This window comes from Somniosus microcephalus, chromosome 10 (genome assembly GCF_052327205.1).
Source record: "Somniosus microcephalus isolate GS21.2 chromosome 10, FLI_Smic_1.0, whole genome shotgun sequence".
Taxonomy (NCBI): Eukaryota; Metazoa; Chordata; class Chondrichthyes; order Squaliformes; family Somniosidae; genus Somniosus; species Somniosus microcephalus.
In genome coordinates, this window is record NC_140996.1 from 157,547,670 (window position 1) to 157,567,078 (window position 19,409).

A 19,409-nucleotide genomic window follows, 5' to 3' on the forward strand; every position below is an offset into this window, starting at 1 on the left:
ACTTTCCACCTAATGTATGGCCCAGCTATGCTGCTGCTGGAATGGCCCTGCCATACCACTTTTATCAAATGCCCCTGACCCTGAGAATCTGGGATGAGATTGGCGTGCCTGGGGCCAGTGGGTTCAAGCCCTGCTCCATCCTGGTTATGGCAGTGGAATAGGATTGCTGACTTTTGGGCCCAAGCTGTTTTCTTGTTCCTTTTGTTTCTCGGCCATGTTGTGGTCTGATTTAGATGTCAAGAACAACAAATTGAACCTTAACAGAACACTAAGGAAATAATTTTGGGAAAGTGAGAATTTGGAATTGCTCACATATACCTAAATTGTAAAGATTAACATCATGCCCTCTAGTATTGTTGAATATGATTGTATTCAAAAAATTAGACAGTGAATAATGAAACTCGATGAGGTAGGTTTTCCACTGGCCAACCAGGGTAAAACTGGCTTTGTGAATTGGACACTAGTTATCAAAACTGCCCAATTTTCATCTCCATTGAAATTGGTGGAAATGGAAATTGGGTGATTTCTGTAACATGTGGCTGATCCACAACGTGAGTTTTATACCTGGGTGGCAAGTTGAAAATCTACCCCAATTTTTTTTCCCCCCACAGCAACATGCTGGAGATGTCAGTCAACTCACAAATGTCTTAAAGGAGAAGATCAAAGAAAACAAGAGACTTAAATCCTCCTTTGACACATTAAAGGAATTAAATGACTCCTTGAAAAAACAGGCAAGAACTATTTTGTAAAGCTTATATTACCATAATATGGCCGTGTCTCAACTGGTACAGCTATAGAGAGTAACTTGCCTCAGGTCATTGAATGTAGTGACTGTTTCTGAGCATGAAAAACCTTTAGTGAGTACTGCAGGTATGGTCAAATTAGGTAGATCCTTCACAGGTCAGAGAACATGTGAATTAAGTCTTTTTAATTTCCTTTAATCCCAATTGTTTCTCCCTTTAAATACAAAATGAGGGGAAAAGCATGAATATCTATATGGAACCATATCTTGTCTGAAGTTACAATATCACATAAGTTAATTTAGTTTTTCCCCTATTTGACTCCTTTGTAATACCATGTGCAAAGAACAAATATTGTGGAACGGAACAAAAACAAAATTACTTGCTGGTTGAGGAAGATTTTTGTATTTCATGCATCACTGATATATATTTTATGTTGATCTCTGGCAAGTCACTCAGGCTGAACCTAATTATACAAAAATTAGAGTCCAAAGCTGATTTTCAGACCCATATCCAATCCATCAACAAATCCACTTACTTTCACTACATTATTAGCCTCTGCTGCTACCTCGCCCTCCACTGTTGTTGAACCCTCTGCCTGCAATTTGTCCTGCACTAAATTCGACTCCTCCATCATCCCCCTTACTGACCTTCCCTGGCTCCCACTTATCAAATTTTAAATCATTCTCATTAACAACTTCTCATCTTATCTCTGCAAACCTCTTCAGCCTAATTTGCTGAATGTTATTGAACTGGTCACAGGATTATTTTTATGATTCAGAATGCAATTGCAAATGAGTAATTGAAACGATTTTATGATAAATTGGTAGACGTGCAGTCAACAGTTGACTTATGAAATTGAATATTGACCTTGCGTTAAAGAGATTAAGTTCTACAAAGCCATTATTTTGTGTAATGTATAGACATTCTAAATGTAAAAAAAGGGCTTTTTATTTTTATTTATTCATTCACGGGATGTGGACATTGCTGGCAAGGCCTGCATTTATTGCCCATCCCTAATTGCCCTTGAGAAGGTGGCGGTGAGCTGTTAAAACCATACTGCTTAGGAACTCCCTAAAATTAGTTAATGATTATGTTTGGAGATTTGATTCCACAATTTTTGATGTGATGTATTATGTTAAATAGCAGGACCTGCTGTCATTACAATCCCGCTTAACATATACTGCAGAAGCATAGTGATCTCTTTTAGAACTTTAGTACTGTTTTCTCTTGCAGTGGGATAACAGCTGTTCCCATAAGCAGACCATTATCCCTTACAATCTGGAAGTTGTATCCTTTTATAAACTCTGTCCTTGCAAAGTTGGGTTCTTGAGAGCTAACAATAACTCTACCTGAAGTAATCTGAATTTACCTTGGCCATGTGCTACTAAAACAATTATTTTCTGTTGCTACAGCGGTCAGATGTTTATTTATGAATATAAATAGCACTATAAAGTACAATAATTGACACATACATAAGTACAATGCAAAGTCTGAAATAAGTCAAATGCCCTTATTAAGAAGAACTACTCCTAATTTAGCTTAAATGTTTGTCATTTGACAAACAAAGTTTTCTTCCTGTTTCAAGTAGGGCCTAATGGTGAAAATTCTGAAACCTATCCAAACAATAGATTCCAAAAGATATTCCTGCTTGTTCCAAATCCTCGGAGCCCAGTGTCAGCCATGACTCAGTTGATAAGCACCCTCACCTGAGTTTGAAGATTCAAGTCCCACTCCAGAGAGTTGAGCACAAAAATCTAAGCTGACACTCCAGTGCAGTGCTGAGGGAGCGCTGCACTGTTAGAAGTGCCATCTTTCAGATGAGGCGTTAAACTGAGACCCTGTCTGCTCTCTCAGGTGGATGTATAAGATCCCATGGCACTATTTCGAAGAAGAGCAGGGGAGTTATCCCCGGTGTCCTGGCCAATACTTATCCCTCGATCAACATCACTAAAACAGATTATCTGGTCATTATCACGTTGCTGTTTGTGGGAGCTTGCTGTGCGCAAATTGGCTGCCGCATTTCTTACATTACAACAGTGACTACACTTCAAAAGTACTTCATTGGATGTAAAGCGTTTTGGGATGTCCTAAGGTTGTGAAAGGCGCTATATAAATGCAAGTCTTTCTTTTTATGGGACAGTGGTCTCTTTGTGCATGAAAAACACCTGGTTAACAATTGAATATAGTTGTTCCTAGACAAACTTAGTAATACTTGTGCATTTTTCCAAATAAATTAAGAGACCAGATTCCACAAATGCAACCAATATTTGTGATATCTTACTGAGAGATATGAACAATTTACATAAGAACATAAGAAATAGGAGCAGGAGTAGGCCAATCGGCCCCTCGAGCCTGCTCCGCCATTCAATAAGATCATGGCTGACCTGATCCTAACCGCCAATCCACTATCACAGAACCATCTCCTGAATCTAACAGAATTAGACACACGAAATAGGAGCAGGATCATATCCCCATCTTTCTTACAAGTCAAACGGGTTGTTGTAAATTGGTTTTGGGTCTCCATTATGGAACACCTCAGTTGTTTCACATGAACAGCAGTCTGTTAATTTGAACCGTTGAACTAGTCTGAATTATAGATCAAAGAAACAAGCCATTCCAGCTCTGCCACAGACATTAAAGTTGAATTTTCCTTCTTTGGCGTTCAACACACTTGCTGTTGAAGTAGAAAATCTCTCCTTAACTTCCTGCCATTTATATACAATATATATATTTATCTATTAAATGCTTTTTTTAAATAAAAAGGAAAATAATCTACTGCAGAACTGTATAACACTAGCTTCCAATGCAGAGGTATTGGATTAGAGTATGTCTTCTAATGCTGAGGCTACTGCTGATATTTTTCAGATTAACGCTGTAAAGCAACAGAACAAGAAATTGGAAGCTCACACCAGAAAGGTTCAAAATCGTTTAGAAAATCTGCAAGTGAGTTTTAGATGACTGTAGAAAATCTTGCAAAATTTATGGAAGAATAAAAGTGATGAAGAAAACATTGTCCTTTTCCCCCCACCTCTTCCTCCTTTTTCTCTTCTCCCCGCCCCCCCTCCCCTCAGGCTATGAAGTTATAATTTTGTATTAGTCAAAAGGACTTATAGTTATATATTGTCCGTCTAGTTGAATGAACAGTAAATTAATACTGTGATTGACTTAAAAATGACTTTTTAATGTTTCTGTAATGGGTTATTTCCACAACACTTTTTTCCCCTCACTTTTGGTTGTAACTTGTTCTTGGATTTCAGCAAAATGGAAGATTTTTGTTGATCTTTAAAAGTTGGTATATTTTGCATCCTATTTAAATATAATGGCAGTAATATTTTTTTCATATAAGTAACATACTTGGAAGTACAAAATTACAATGCTCCTCACAGCAATACAGAGATAAAAAGGAAAATCTGAAACTCTTCAAAACATATAGCAGGTCTGTCAGCATCTGTAAGGTGAACAGAGGGTAGTGTTTTGGTGACAAAATGAAACACTCTTGTCTGTTAGATTAGCTACTCGTTTCTTTCTTGTTGAACACAGCATATGCACACTTAAGGTCAGTTATTGCTAGCCGTTTCTGGAAGTTGCATTGTATACAATTTTCACATCTTGGGAAAATTCTTCAGGAAGTCCTTTGTACTTGGATGGATATCCATGGAATAGCTCTTTAAAGGTATTTGGCACAGATCGGTGAATCAAGCTATCCAATGTGATTGACTTCCTGGGGATCTTTTTGGGAGAAATGGGTTTGATTAACAGCTGTATTAGGGGTGAAGACATGGGTTAGTTCAGAGAGGGGCAGGGACAGGGTCAGTGATTCTTTATAATCTCTTTGACGAACAACTCTGTGGCCAGGAGCGTCTCGGGGTTATATTTGCAAAGCTCACCAGTTAGTCTGAAGCTAGTCGAGATACTGAACTAAGCAGAGACTCTGGGGAGGTAATTTTAACCCTCAAAAGACAGTTGGGTTTGAGTCTGGTGGGAAGTAAAAATGTAAAGAATTTCAAACAGGAACCCAACTCACCCACTTCCGGGCTTAACGGAGACGGAATGAGGGGTGGGCGACCAATCCGCTCTCTGGAGGCAGTGTGGTGATTGAAACCTTTTAAGGAGGCTGCGTGCCTTCATTTTAATAAAGTTCCTATTTTTAACCCATTGGCTGGGTTTTCCGGGCCTCGGGGGGAAAACTGGTAGGTAAAAGGAGGTGAGAAGTGCTGGGTCCATAAGGTAGGTAGGTACCTTTTACAGCACTGCTTGTGGGTCAGAAGCAATGTTCCTTCTAATTTTTTTTTTGGCCTGTGCGGCCCTTTTAATGGGCTGTGCGGGCCATTCAAAATTCTGTGCATGTGCAGTTTTTCTATTCAAAAGCTGGCTCACTGGCTGCATGGGACCTGCAGAGAGTTGCCTGCCCGCTCAGCTAATGGGGAACATTGGTCAGGAGGACAGGAGTGTTTCCTCCCGGCTCAACACGTTTACCCTGTTAAAAACCACCAAACCAACCAGCACGATCTCCCCCTGACCCCTGGGGGGAGGGGGGGATGGGGAGAGACTGGGGCAGGGAGAGGGTGGAGAACAAGGCTAGGGTTCAGTTGCTGGGGTGAATTGAACTTCCTACCAGGATCCCACAAGACTGGCAGCAGAGCGTTTGAGCAACAGAGGCAGGAATGAGCCCATAGGTGAAGGCAGCAGAGGCCAAAGTCGGAGAGGAAGACTTGCTTAAAAGTGGAATACGTAATAAAACTAAGGCTAGGAAAAGACCACCTGGTCCATCGAGCCTGCCTTGTACAACAACAACAACTTGCATTTATATAGCACCTTTAACATAGTAAAACATCCCAACGTGCTTCACAGGAGTGATACCAGACAACATTTGGCACCAAGCCACATAAGGAGATATTAGGACAGAGGATCAAAAGCTTGGTCAAATAAGTAGGTTTTAAGAGCGTCTTAAAGGAGGACAAAGAGGTTGAGAGGTTTAGGGAGGGAAATCCAGAACTTAGGCCCTAGGCAGCTGAAGGCATGGCCACAAATGGTGGAGCAAAAGAAATCGGGAATGCGCAAGAGGCCAGAATTGGAGGAGCCTCTGTCGTGGTGTAATTTCTGCAGACCATGACCCCCATCCATCACCAGCCACGCCTTCTCCTGGGACAGGCACAAAAAGACCAGAGAAAAACCATGGGTCAATTTAAGAAAAATCCTCTTGGAAATTTCTTTTCTGACTCCTGAGGGCAATCACACAAATTACAGGAGACCCCAATGACTGGGAAACACATTCCCCATAACCACCTGCTGTCTATACAAAGATGTGTTGGCCAGTCTCAGGAAGTCGTCCAGCGAATCTGCACTGACTGCATATGCCACCAACTTGTTTGAAAGGTTGATAATTCTGCAAAAAGAAGTACCTCCTGACATCCGAACATGTAGTCCTATGCTTACAGAACTTGTACTCATGTCCCGGTCCTCCCTAACATATGTAGCTTGAATAGCCATCCACCTGGATGGAATCTAATCCTTTTGTTATTTTAAAAACCTCTGCTCGAAGTTTACATTTTATAGAAACATAGAAAAATAGGAGCAGGAGTAGGCCATTCAATATGATCATGGCTGATCCTCTATCTCAATACCATATTTCCGCTCTCTCCCCATACCCCTTGATGCCTTTTGTGTCTAGAAATCTATCTATCTCCTTCTTAAATATATTCAGTGACTTGGCCTCCACAGCCTTCTGTGGTAGAGAATTCCACAGGTTCACCACCCTCTGAGTGAAGAAATTTCTCCTCATCTCAGTCCTAAATGTCCTACCCCATATCCTGAGACTGTGACCCCTCGTTCTAGACCACCCCAGCCAGGGGAAACATCCTCCCTGCATCCAGTCTGTCTAGCCCTGGCAGAATTTTATACATTTCAATGAAATCCCCTCTCATTCTTCTAAACTCTACTGAATACAGGCCTAGCCGACCCAATTTCTCCTCATACGACAGTCCTGCCATCCCAGTCTGGTGAACCTTCGCTGCACTCCCTCTATGCAAGTATATCCTTTCTTAGGTAAGGAGACCAAAACTGCACAAAGTACTCCAGGTGTGGTCTCACCAAAGCCCTGTACAACTGTAGTAAGACATCCTTGCTCCTGTACTCAAATCCTCTTGCATTGAAGGCCAACATACCATTTGCTTTCCTAACTGCTTGCTGCACCTGCATGTTTGCTTGCAGTGACTGGTGTACAAGGACACCCAGGTCCCTTTGTACATCAGCATTTCCCAATCTATCACCATTTAAATAATATTCTACCTTTCTGTTTTCCTACCGAAGTGGATAACTTCACATTTATCCACGTTATACTGCATCTGCCAGGTATTTGCCCACTCACTCAACTTGTCTAAATCACCTTGAAGCCTCTTTGCATCCTCCTCACAACTCACAATCCCACCTAGTTTTGTGTCGTCAGCAAACTTGGAAATATTACATTGGGTTCCCTCATCCAAATCATTGATATATATTGTGAATAGCTGGGGCCCAAGCACTGATCCCTGCGGTACCTCACTAGTTACCGCCTGCCGCCCCGAAAAAACCCATTTATTCCTACTCTCTGTTTCCTGTCTGTTAACCAATTTTCAATCCATGCCAGTATATTACCCCAATCCCATGTGCTTTAATTTTGCACACTAACCTCTTATGTGGGACTTTATCAAAGGCCTTTTGAAAATCCAAATATACCACATTTACTGGTTCTCCCTTATCTATTATACCAAAAAACTCCAGTAGGTTTGTCAAACACGATTTCCCTTTCATAAATCCATGTTCACTTTGTCTAATCCCGTTGCTATTTTCTAAGTGTCCTGTTATCACATCCTTTATAATAGACTCTAGCATTTTCCCTACTACTGATGTTAGGCTAACCAGTCTGTAGTTCCCAGTTTTCTTTCTCCCTTTTTTAAATAGTGGGGTTACATTTGCCACCCTCCAATCTGCTGGAACTGTTCCATAATCTATAGAATTTTGGAAGATGACAACCAATGCATCCACTATTTCCATGGTTACCTCTTTTAGTACTCTGGGATGCAGATTATCAGGCCCTGGGGATTTATCAGCTTTCAGTCCCATTCATTTCTCCAGCACTTTTTTTACTAATACTAATTTCCTTTCATTCCTCCTTCTCACGGGACCCTTGGTTTCCTCGCATTTCTGGGAAGTTATTTGTGTCCTCTTCTCTGAAGACAGAACCAAAGTATTTGTTTAATTGCTCAACCATTTCCTTGTTCCCCATTATAAATTCTCCCGTTTCTGACTGTAAGAGACCTACATTTGTCTTCACTAATCTTTTTCTTAAGTTTTTACAGTCCGCTTTTATGTTCCTTGCAAGTTTACTCTCATACTCTATTTTTCCCCTCTTAATCAATCTCTTGGTCCTTTTTTTCTGAACTCTAAACTGCTACCAATCCTCAGACTTGCTACTTTTTCTGGCAACTTTATATGACTCCTCTTTGGATCTAATACTGTGGTGTATGTGCCTTTAAGAGCAATTATGGTGTATGTGCCTTTAAGAGCCCCAGGTGTGTGTAATGCCGGTAATTGCCACTTGGGCCATATAAGCCTGTGTATTGTGTATATCCTTTAGAAACCCCCCCCAGACTTGCTTAGTAAATACCTATGAACCAACTCCTGTCTTCAGTGTCTTTATCTACACACGGACACTACAGTGGCGACGAAGTGGAAACGGACTTACCTGCAATTCGGCAGCACCTCAAGGACATCGATTCCTCCAGCGTCCAGAAGACTCAAGGAAGTAAGAGAAACTGTGGTTTCACCAGTTGGCCAAGCTGGTGACAGGTACTGCGCTAATCCTTCCTGGGCGTCAGGCTGGAGCTCCAGCGGCGGGCTCTACAGCTGAGACAGGCAGCGAAATCGGAGGCAAGCAATAACGGACTGGGAGGGTGCACTCGAGAGACGGCCGGCGCGGCAAGCAGGTCAGCGTTTAGACCTCCGTCGGGAACGAGTCTCCAACAGTGAATAAATGGAAACCACAGTAAAACAGCGTTGTTATCGGTAGCAGCGGCGGGAAAGCGCGGGAAGCGCCATATCGTTGCTACAGAGAGAAAAAAAAAAAAAACCGCGGGAAGCGCCATATCTTTTCTGAAATGCCTAAATCTGGTAATATTGAGGCTTTTGATGGCGAAATAGAAGATTGGACCACATACGTGGAAAGAGTAGAGGTTTATTGCACTGCAAATGGAATAACAGATGAAAAAAAAGCTTCAGTACTTCTGAACTTAATGGGCGCGAAGACATACAGGCTGTTACGAAATTTAATCACTCCAGCCAAACCAAAGGACAAGACTTTTAAAGAAATTGTTGATACCCTGCAGGAGCATTTAAACCCAACACCGCTGCTGATAGCGGAACGATTCAAGTTCTTCAAGAGAAATCAACACAAGAATGAAAGTAACGCTGATTACCTAACCGAATTAAGAAAGCTATCAAAGTACTGCCAATTCGGAGCAGGACTATCGGATTATCTTCGAGACAAATTTGTTTGCGGTCTCTTAAGTGAAGGAACACAAAAAAGACTGCTTTCTGAAAAAGATTTAACATTGGACAAAGCTTTCAGTATGGCTGTATCATACGAAGCAGCAGCAAAAAGTGCTGCAGAGATACAACAAGAGACACAGGACTTCGGCACCCATAAAATGACACAGGAGTTCGGAAGATGTTATCGCTGCGGCAGATCCACCCATAACCAGAGGGACTGCTGGTTCAAGGGCAAAGCATGCAGGCAATGTGGTAAGATTGGACACATTGCACGGGTATGCCAATCTGGACAAAATAAATCCACTGACAGAAAACAAAAAATCAATAAAGAAAAGTACAGGAAGGTACAAATGATGACGGACAATAGCTCCGAAGACCAGAATAGCGATAGCGACTCTGGAAACAAGAGACTAAGCTGTCTCAAATTACATAATGTACTTGCCAAAGAGGATTACCAACCCATTTGGGTTACCCTCACAATAGCAGGGTCCCCAGTTAAAATGGAGCTAGATACAGGATCAGCTCTAACCGTAATAAATCGACGAGATTACGAGAGGCTATTTTCGCATATACCTCTAAAAGACACATCCATTATCTTAAAAACATATACGGGGCAGAAAGTCTACCCCAAAGGAAAAATAAGGGTGCCTGTGGTATACAACGGCAAAGAAATACAAAAGTTGTATTTATACATTCTACAAGATGGTGGTCCACTGTTGTTGGGACGTGAATGGATAAGGAAGATACGTTTAGACTGGCACTCCATTCAGGCACTGACGGTGACCAGTAAGGAAAAAAACAATGATGACATCATACCTGAACGATTAAAAGACATCTTGGCCAACGCCAAAGAAGTGTTTCAAGAGAAACTAGGAACCTTGAAAGGCATCACCGCCTCAATAAAAGTGGAAGATACAGCAATTCCAAAATTTTTTAAGGCAAGACCGGTGCCATACGCAATACGTCCGGCAGTCGAGGCAGAGCTGAAGAATTTGGAAAAGGCAGGCGTATTATCCAAAATAGATTGGAGCGAATGGGCAACACCCATCGTTCCAGTCATGAAAAAAACATTGAAAAATAACCCTGAGGAACAGAAAAAAATTCGCATCTGTGGGGACTTTAAGGTGACTGTAAACCCGGTCCTTCACACGGTACAGTATCCTCTTCCGAGGATAGAAGATATTTTCGCCTCACTATCCGGAGGGAAACGTTTCACAAAAATTGACTTGGCACAGGCATATCTACAGATGGAGGTTGAGGAGACCTCTAAAAAGTATCTCTCAATAAACACACACAAAGGCCTGTACCAGTACAATCGACTGGTTTTTGGAATAGCATCAGCTCCAGCTATCTGGCAAAGAGCTATGGAGCAAGTCCTGCAAGGGATTCCGGGGACTCAATGCTACCTAGACGACATCCTTATAACAGGAGAAAACGACAACGAGCACCTTGCCAATTTGGAGCAGGTGCTCACTAGGCTGAAAGAACGGGGCCTACGAGCAAATCGCCCCAAGTGCGAATTTTTCCAAAATCAGATATCATATTGTGGCCACATAATTAATAAGGAAGGGTTGCATAAGTCACCTGAAAAAATTGAAGCAGTTATAAAAGCCCCAGCACCTGAAAATGTTTCACAATTAAGGTCATTCCTGGGGTTAATAAATTACTATCATAAATTTTTACCGAACTTATCAACTATTCTACACCCTCTTAATGATCTTCTACAGACAGGAGTGATTTGGAAATGGAACGAAGACTGTAAACGTGCCTTCCATAAATGTAAAGACTTAATCACATCCGAGAAAATTTTGGCTCATTACAACCCATCACTACCAATCAGACTGGCGTGCGATGCATCCCCTTACGGCATAGGAGCGGTATTGTCCCATAGATTCCCTGATGGCTCGGAACGGCCGATAGCTTTTGCGTCACGCTCATTGAACTCAGCTGAGCGTAACTATGCCCAGATAGACAGGGAAGCACTCAGCCTGGTATGGGGAGTGAAGAAATTCAACCATTACCTACACGGACAAAAATTTACCTTGCTGACTGACCATCAACCCCTCATCTCCATATTCAACCCTAAAAAAGGTGTCCCCATTATGACGGCACAAAGACTACAAAGGTGGTCCCTTTTTCTAGGGGCACACCAATACAACATTGAATACAAAGGGTCAAAACAGCATGGGAATGCTGACGGTTTATCACGCCTACCGTTGCCAACGATAGAAGAGGCACCTACAGTAGACCCAGTAGAGATATTCCACTCTACCATAGTGGAATGTCTACCGGTGACAAATTCTGCCATTGAAAGGGAGACAAGAAATGACCCTACTCTCTCACGGGTCTACGATTTAACAGTGAAGGGATGGCTAGCACATGGCGAACCACTGTTGCCAGCATTCTCGCAAAGAAGAGAACAGCTGTCAGTGTGCCGAGGAACCTTGATGTGTGGATCCAGAGTGGTGATTCCACCCAAACTCCAGGATAAAGTGCTAAAGGAGCTTCACGAGGGGCATCTGGGTGGAGTGAAAATGAAGAACCTAGCTAGGGCGTTTGTATGGTGGCCAGGTATCGATGGAGACATCGAAGACATGACCAAGAGCTGCCTAGGATGCCAGAAGGTCCAAAATGCTCCGCCACAGGCCCCTCTACATCCATGGGAGTGGCCCTCATCTCCCTGGCAAAGGGTGCACATCGACTTTGCTGGTCCATTTATGGACTCAATGTTCTTAATCGCAGTTGATGCACACTCCAAGTGGCCGGAGGTAATAAAGATGTCCTCCACCGCCACGGAAAAAACCATCACAGTATTAAGGACCATATTTGCCAGGAATGGGCTGCCGGAGCAGATATGTTCTGATAATGGACCGCAATTTGTGTCCGAAGAATTCAGAAAGTTCTTAAAGAACAATGGGGTAAAGCACTACACGTCCGCCCCATACCATCCCGCCACCAATGGATTGGCTGAAAGGTTTGTCCAGACCTTCAAGAAGGCCATCAAGGCCATGGGTAATGAAGACATAAAACCTCAGCACAAGGTGGATAACTTCTTATTTGCATATAGGAATGCAACACATATGGTTACTAACCAAACTCCCGCCATGATGTTCTACAATAGAAACCTAAGATGCCGGCTGGATTTGGTCAAGCCCAACATCCGAAGGGACGTGGAGAACCGGCAGTTTCAGGGCATGAATGAAAGGCCAACTAGGGCCTTCCAGATAGGCCAACCGGTTTTGGCCCGGGACTACCGTACCGAGAAATGGCAGCCTGGAATTATCTCCACATGATTAGGACCACTGATGTATACCGTGGACATCGGAGACAGCATAATAAGGCGCCATGCTGACCAAATCATCAAGTCATCCGAAAAGGGACAACCTACACCACCACTCTATACATCTAACGATGAAGTAGAGATACCCATATCTACCTCCGATCCGGTGATACTGGAGCCCGATGAACCCGACACTGGCCTTCAAGCCGAATCAGCCTTGCCAGAAGAACCTACTACACCACCAGAAACTACTACACCCCTGAGGCGTTATCCGGACCGAGTCAGGAAGCCTCCTGAGAGACTAACTTATAATTAATTAATACAGCAATGTATATTATTTTGCATATAACATGTAATTAATAATTACTTAAAATATGATGTACTAGTTAGCTAGAAGGGGAGGAATTGTGGTGTATGTGCCTTTAAGAGCAATTATGATGTATGTGCCTTTAAGAGCCCCAGGTGTGCGTAATGCTGGTAATTGCCACTTGGGCCATATAAGCCTGTGTATTGTGTATATCCTTTAGAAACCCCCCCCAGACTTGCTTAGTAAATACCTATGAACCAACTCCTGTCTTCAGTGTCTTTATCTACACACGGACACTACAAATACTATCCTTAATTTCTTTTGGTGTGGAGATGCCGGAGTTGGAGTGGGGTGGACAAATGTAAGAAGTCACACAACACCAGGTTATAGTCCAACAGCTTTATTTGAAATCACAAGCTTTTGGAGCGCTGCTCCTTCGTCAGGTGAAGTGGAGAAATGCATAAAGACACAGCTTTGTAGTCAGAGAATAATGTCAGATGTTTACAGGTAATCTTTCCAACTGCCATTTATCACACCTCGGCAGAGAGATAATCACAGCAATCAAAGGTGTGAATGGTGTCCAAACAGGTCAGTCAGGAAAACATTACATCAAAGAACAATGAGGTGGGGTCACAAGGGGTCAAATGTTGCAGATGCTGGGGTCTGTATGAAAAACAAAAGAACAGACAAAAAACATTTTTTTTGCTGGAAATCACAGCAGGTCTGGCCACATCTGTGTGGAGAAAACAAGCCAATGACGACTCGAGTCTGGATGACCCTACGTCAGGTGGGGTTACATGTAGCGTGACATGAACCCAAGATCCCGGTTGAGGCCGTCCTCATTGGTGTGGAACTTGGCTATCAGTTTCTGCTCAACGATTTTGCGTTGTGTGTCTCGAAGGCAGCCTTGGAGAATGCTTACCCGAAGATCGGAGGCTGAATGTCCTTGACTGCTGAAGTGTTCCCCGACTGGGAGGGAACACTCCTGCCTGGCGATTGTTGCGCGGTGTCCGTTCATCCGTTGTCACAGTGTCTGCATGGTCTCGCCGATGTACCATGCTCCGGGGCATGTCAACATGCCTTCAACATGTCATCGATGGCGACGAACACGTCGCTAAGGCCATCCCCACGCCTCCACTACTCGCCTTCAAACAGCCGCCTAACCTCAAACAGACCATCGTTCGCAGGAAATTACCCAGCTTTCAGGAGAACCGCGACCACGACACCACACAACCCTGCCACAGCAACCTCTGCAAGACATGCCAGATCATCAACACAGATACCATCATCACACGTGAGGACACCACCCACCAGGTACATGGTACATACTCATGTGACTCAGCCAACGTTGTCTACCTCATACGTTGCAGGAAAGGATACATCGGCGAGACCATGCAGACACTGCGACAACGGATGAACGGACACCGCGCAACAATCGCCAGGCAGGAGTGTTCCCTCCCAGTCGGGGAACACTTCAGCAGTCAAGGACATTCAGCCTCCGATCTTCGGGTAAGCATTCTCTGAGGCGGCCTTCGAGACACACGACAACGCAAAATCGTCGAGCAGAAACTGATAGCCAAGTTCCACACCAATGAGGACGGCCTCAACCGGGATCTTGGGTTCATGTCACGCTACATGTAATCCCACCTGACGTAGGGTCATCCAGACTCGAGTCGTCGTTGGCTTGTTTTCTCCACACAGATGCGGCCGGACCTGCTGTGATTTCCAGCAAAAAAAATGTTTTTTGTCTGTTCTTTTGTTTTTCATACAGACCCCAGCATCTGCAACATTTGACCCCTTGTGACCCCACCTCATTGTTCTTTGATGTAATGTTTTCCTGACTGACCTGTTTGGACACCATTCACACCTTTGATTGCTGTGATTATTGTTAAGTCTGTGTGTTCCAGTTATGGTTAATATGAATCACTGCACACAGACCACAAGAATAACTTTAACAGGTCTTTACTAGTCGAAGGTCAGGGCTAAACTGAATACAATATTATTACACTGTGCTTATATACCGGTGTGGTCACCACCGGTATTACGTATACAGCAGCCAAAGAAAGTAGTACCTTTCTTAAGGTGGACCAGGCTTAAGTTCTCTTAAGGTGGAACAGGTTACATACACCACAATCCTCCCTTTTTAGCTTAACAGTCATATCCCCAAATAAACATAACATATATACATATATAACTTCAGGTATAACAGTTCAAAGGTTCAGTCTCTCAGGAGGCTTTCTGATTCGGCTTGAATAACGCCTTTCAGTGGTCTCTGATTCTTGTTGTTGAGGTGCCTCCTCTAGTTGGTTGCCAATGTATTGGGTGTCATCATCATCAAATACATTCTCGGCCGAGGTAGATGCTTCAGGTTCATGAACGTCTTCCACAGCTGTCTCTGTCACAACCATGGGTTCGACCCTTGCTCTCGACTCTACCAGTTGATCCGCATGACGCCTTATCACATTATGACCAATATCTACGGTGTACATCAGAGGTCCTTGTCTGGCCCGGATTGTTCCGGACTGCCATTTGTCGTTTCCATAGCCCCTTGCCATCACTGGTTGTCCTACGTCGAAAGTTCGAGTGGTCTTGCTGTTAATATGCCGAAACTGTTTGTTTTCCACTTCCCTCCGCACATTTGGTTTTAACAAGTCCAACTTGGACCGCAACCTCCTGTTATAAAACATCATAGCAGGACTTTGGTTAGTCACGGCATGATCGGCGTTTCTATATGACATCAGGAACTTATCGACCTTGTGTTGCAGCGGAATCTGATCATCATTCATGGCCTTAATAGCCTTTTTGAATGTCTGGACAAATCTTTCAGCCAACCCGTTTGTCGCCGGATGATATGGGGCAGAGGTATAATGTTTAACTCCATTCTTCTTTAAGAATTGTTGGAATTCTTCCGATACAAACTGTGGTCCGTTGTCCGAACAGATCTGTTCTGGCAATCCGTTCCTTGCGAATATTGTTCTTAACACCGCAATTGTCTTTTCTGAAGTAGTGGTATTCATCTTGATGACTTCTGGCCATTTGGAATGTGCGTCCACCGCGATTAGGAACATGGAGTCCATGAATGGACCAGCAAAGTCAATGTGTACGCGTTGCCATGGGGCTGAAGGCCATTCCCATGGGTGTAGCGGTGCTATCGGAGGTGCATTTTGCACTTTTTGACACCCAGCGCAGCTTTTCGTTAACTCCTCAATCTGTTGGTCAATACCCGGCCACCATACATAAGCCCTAGCAAGACTTTTCATTTTAACTCCCCCCAGATGACCTTCATGTAGTTCTTTTAAAACTCTTTCCCTTAACTTGGGAGGAATAATCACTCTTGTCCCGTACATCAAAGTACCATGGCAGACGGACAGCTGGTCTCGCCTTGCCGAGAATGCCGGTAACAGAGGATCACCCCGTGTTGGCCATCCTTTCACTGTCACCTCGTAGACTCGGGACAGTGTCGGGTCGTTCCTGGTTTCTCTTTCAATACTTGCGTTGGTGACAGGTAAACACTCGATAATGGTCGAATGAAATAACTCAACAGGGTCAACTTCCGTCGTGTCTTCATCTTCAGGTAGTGGCAGGCGCGACAGGCCATCAGCATTGCCATGCTGTTTCGTACCTTTGAATTCTATCTGATATTGATGTGCCCCTAAGAAAAGAGACCATCTCTGGAGACGCTGTGCTGTCATCACCGAAACACCCTTCTTAGGGTTAAAAATGGACACCAACGGTTGATGGTCCGTCAGAAGTGTGAATTTTTGGCCCTGTAGGTAATGATTAAACTTCTTCACTCCCCATACAAGGCTAAGGGCCTCCCTATCGATCTGCGCATAGTTGCGCTCAGCGGAGGTCAGTGATCTGGATGCAAACGCGACTGGTCTTTCCGTGCCATTTGGCAATTTATGTGAGAGTACTGCCCCAATACCATATGGAGAAGCATCACAAGCCAACCGAATAGGCAGTGTCGGGTCGAAGTGAGCCAACACTTCCTCTGAGGTGATCAATTCTTTGCTTTTGCGAAATGCCTTCTTACAGTTTTCGCCCCAGTCCCATGGTACCCCTTTCTGTAAAAGAGCGTTCAACGGATGCAGCACCGTGGATAGATTTGGCAGAAATTTATGGTAATAGTTAATTAATCCTAGAAACGACCTCAACTGAGAGACATTCTCCGGAGCAGGAGCCTTTACAACTGCCGCTATCTTGTCAGGAGACTTATGAAGCCCCTCCCGGTCAATGACATGACCACAGTACGAGATCCGCTTCTGGAAGAACTCACATTTCTGCCGATTTACTCTAAGTCCATACTCTTTCAGTCTGTTGAGCACCAGTTCCAAGTTAGCGAGATGCTGTTCATCACCATCACCTGTGATCAGAATGTCATCCAGGTAACATTGTGTGCCTGGAATTCCCTGTAATACCTGCTCCATGGCCCTCTGCCAAATTGCTGGAGCCGATGCCACACCAAAAACCAGCCTATTGTACCGGTACAACCCTCGATGCGTGTTGATCGTGAGGTATTGGCGTGACTCTTCTTCAACCTCCATCTGCAAGTACGCCTGCGCCAGGTCTATCTTGGTGAAGTGTTTCCCGCCAGACAGTGAAGCGAAAATATCCTCAATCCGTGGAAGCGGATACTGCACCGTGTGAAGCACCGGATTAACGGTGATCTTGAAATCTCCACAGATGCGAACCTTCCCTGGATCTCCTGGCTTATTGTTCGCAGGACGTTTCATAACGGGAACAATGGGCATAGCCCACTCACTCCAATCTACTTTAGACAGTACCCCTGAACGTTCTAGTGCTTCCAGCTCCGCTTCAACCGCAGGTCGTATTGCATAGGGTACCGGTCTGGCTTTAAAAAATTTTGGTTGTGCATGTTCATCAATCTTGATGTTTGCCGTAATTCCTCTCAGTGTTCCCAGTCCCGGCTGGAACACCTCTTTAGCCTCATCCAATATTCTGGACAATCGTTTAGGTTTGACAGCTGTTTCCCCGGAATCTACCGTTAGTGCTTTCAAGGAGTGCCAGTCCATATTCATTTTCCTAATCCACTCCCGTCCTAGTAGTGGTGGACCTCCTTCAGGTAGCACATATAAGTCCATTACTTGGCTTCCTTCGCCCTTGTGGACCACTTCTACCTCTATTTTTCCAATGGGGTACACTCTTTGCCCCGTGTACGTTTTCAATATAATCTCCGTATCCCTCCCCTACTCCACAGCCAACGTGGCCGACTTGCTGCTCGTCGCTGATCGGCTTACCCACCACCGTGGTAGAAGGGATGATCACTGCCTGTCGCTGATGGAAGGCTTCGTGTCAGGATTCTTCCTTTGCTCTTCAGACCCGAGTCTTTTCTCAGCAGGATGATGAGGGCGGATGCCTCTTCTCGACGCCCGTTAAACTGCCTTGGATGTATCTCTGCCGCAGGGTAAGATCGTACTCGTCGCCACTGTTAAGTCTGTGTGTTCCAGTTATGGTTAATGTGAATCACTGCAGACAGACCACAAGAATAACTTTAACAGGTCTTTACTAGTCGAAGGTCAGGGCTGAACTGAATACAATATTATTACACTGTGCTTATATACCGGTGTGGTCACCACCGGTATTACGTATACAGCAGCCAAAGAAAGTAGTACCTTTCTTAAGGTGGACCAGGCTTAAGTTCTCTTAAGGTGGAACAGGTTACATACACCACAATTATCTCTCTGCCGAGATGTGATAAATGGCAGTTGGAAAGATTACCTGTAAACATCTGACATTATTCTCTGACTATATAAGCTGTGTCTTTATGCATTTCTCCACTTCACCTGATGAAGGAGCAGCGCTCCGAAAGCTTGTGATTTCAAATAAAGCTGTTGGACTATAACCTGGTGTTGTGTGACTTCTTACATTAATTTCTTTTGTTAGCCATGGTTCGGCCGCTTTTCCTTTTGTGTTTTTGCGCCAGAAAGGAATGTATAACTATTATAATAGCAAAATACTGTGGATGCTGGAAATCTGAAATAACAACAGAAAATGCTGGAAATATTCAGCAGGCCAGGCAGCACCTGTGGAGAGAGAAACAGAGTTAACATTTTAGGTCTGGGACCCTTCATCAGAACTGGAAAAAGCTGGAGATGTAACATATTAAGCAGGTGCAGAGACGGGGGGGGGGGGGGTTTGGGAGGGGAGGAAGGAATTGAAAGAACCTTTCTTTTGTAAGAGGCAGGAAAGATAAAATGTTGCAAATGGGAGTGGCAAAAATCATACTGCATGAAAAATGGGGGCAGGGATAATTATCTGAAATTGTTGAACTCAATGTTGAGTCCGACAGGCTGTAAAGTGCCTAATCGAAAGATGAGGTGCTGTTCCTCGAGCTTACGTTGAGCTTCATTGGAACAATGTAATAGGCCGAGGACGGTGAGGTCTGAGTGGGAGTGAAGCGGTGAATTAAAGTGACAGGCGACCGGAAGCTCAGGGTCACCCTTACGGACTGAACGGAGGTGTTCCGCAAAGCGGTCGCCCAATCTGCGTTTGGTCTCCCCAATGTAGAGGAGACCACATCGTGAGCAGT

General features: G+C 44.0%; 1 protein-coding gene across 2 annotated transcripts in view; it reads left to right on the forward strand.

The window, feature by feature from the left end:
* The window catches only part of ccdc138 (coiled-coil domain containing 138), a 162,197-nt gene that overhangs the window by 78,471 nt on the left and 64,317 nt on the right, over positions 1–19,409 (forward strand). The window contains exons 7-8 of one of the 2 annotated variants that reach the window (XM_085999024.1): positions 612–731; positions 3,609–3,686. In XM_085999024.1, coding sequence (XP_085855150.1) covers positions 612–731; positions 3,609–3,686 — 198 coding nt within the window. The remainder of the gene's footprint in view (positions 1–611; positions 732–3,608; positions 3,687–19,409) is intronic. The other variant, XM_085999025.1, reaches the window with a different exon arrangement.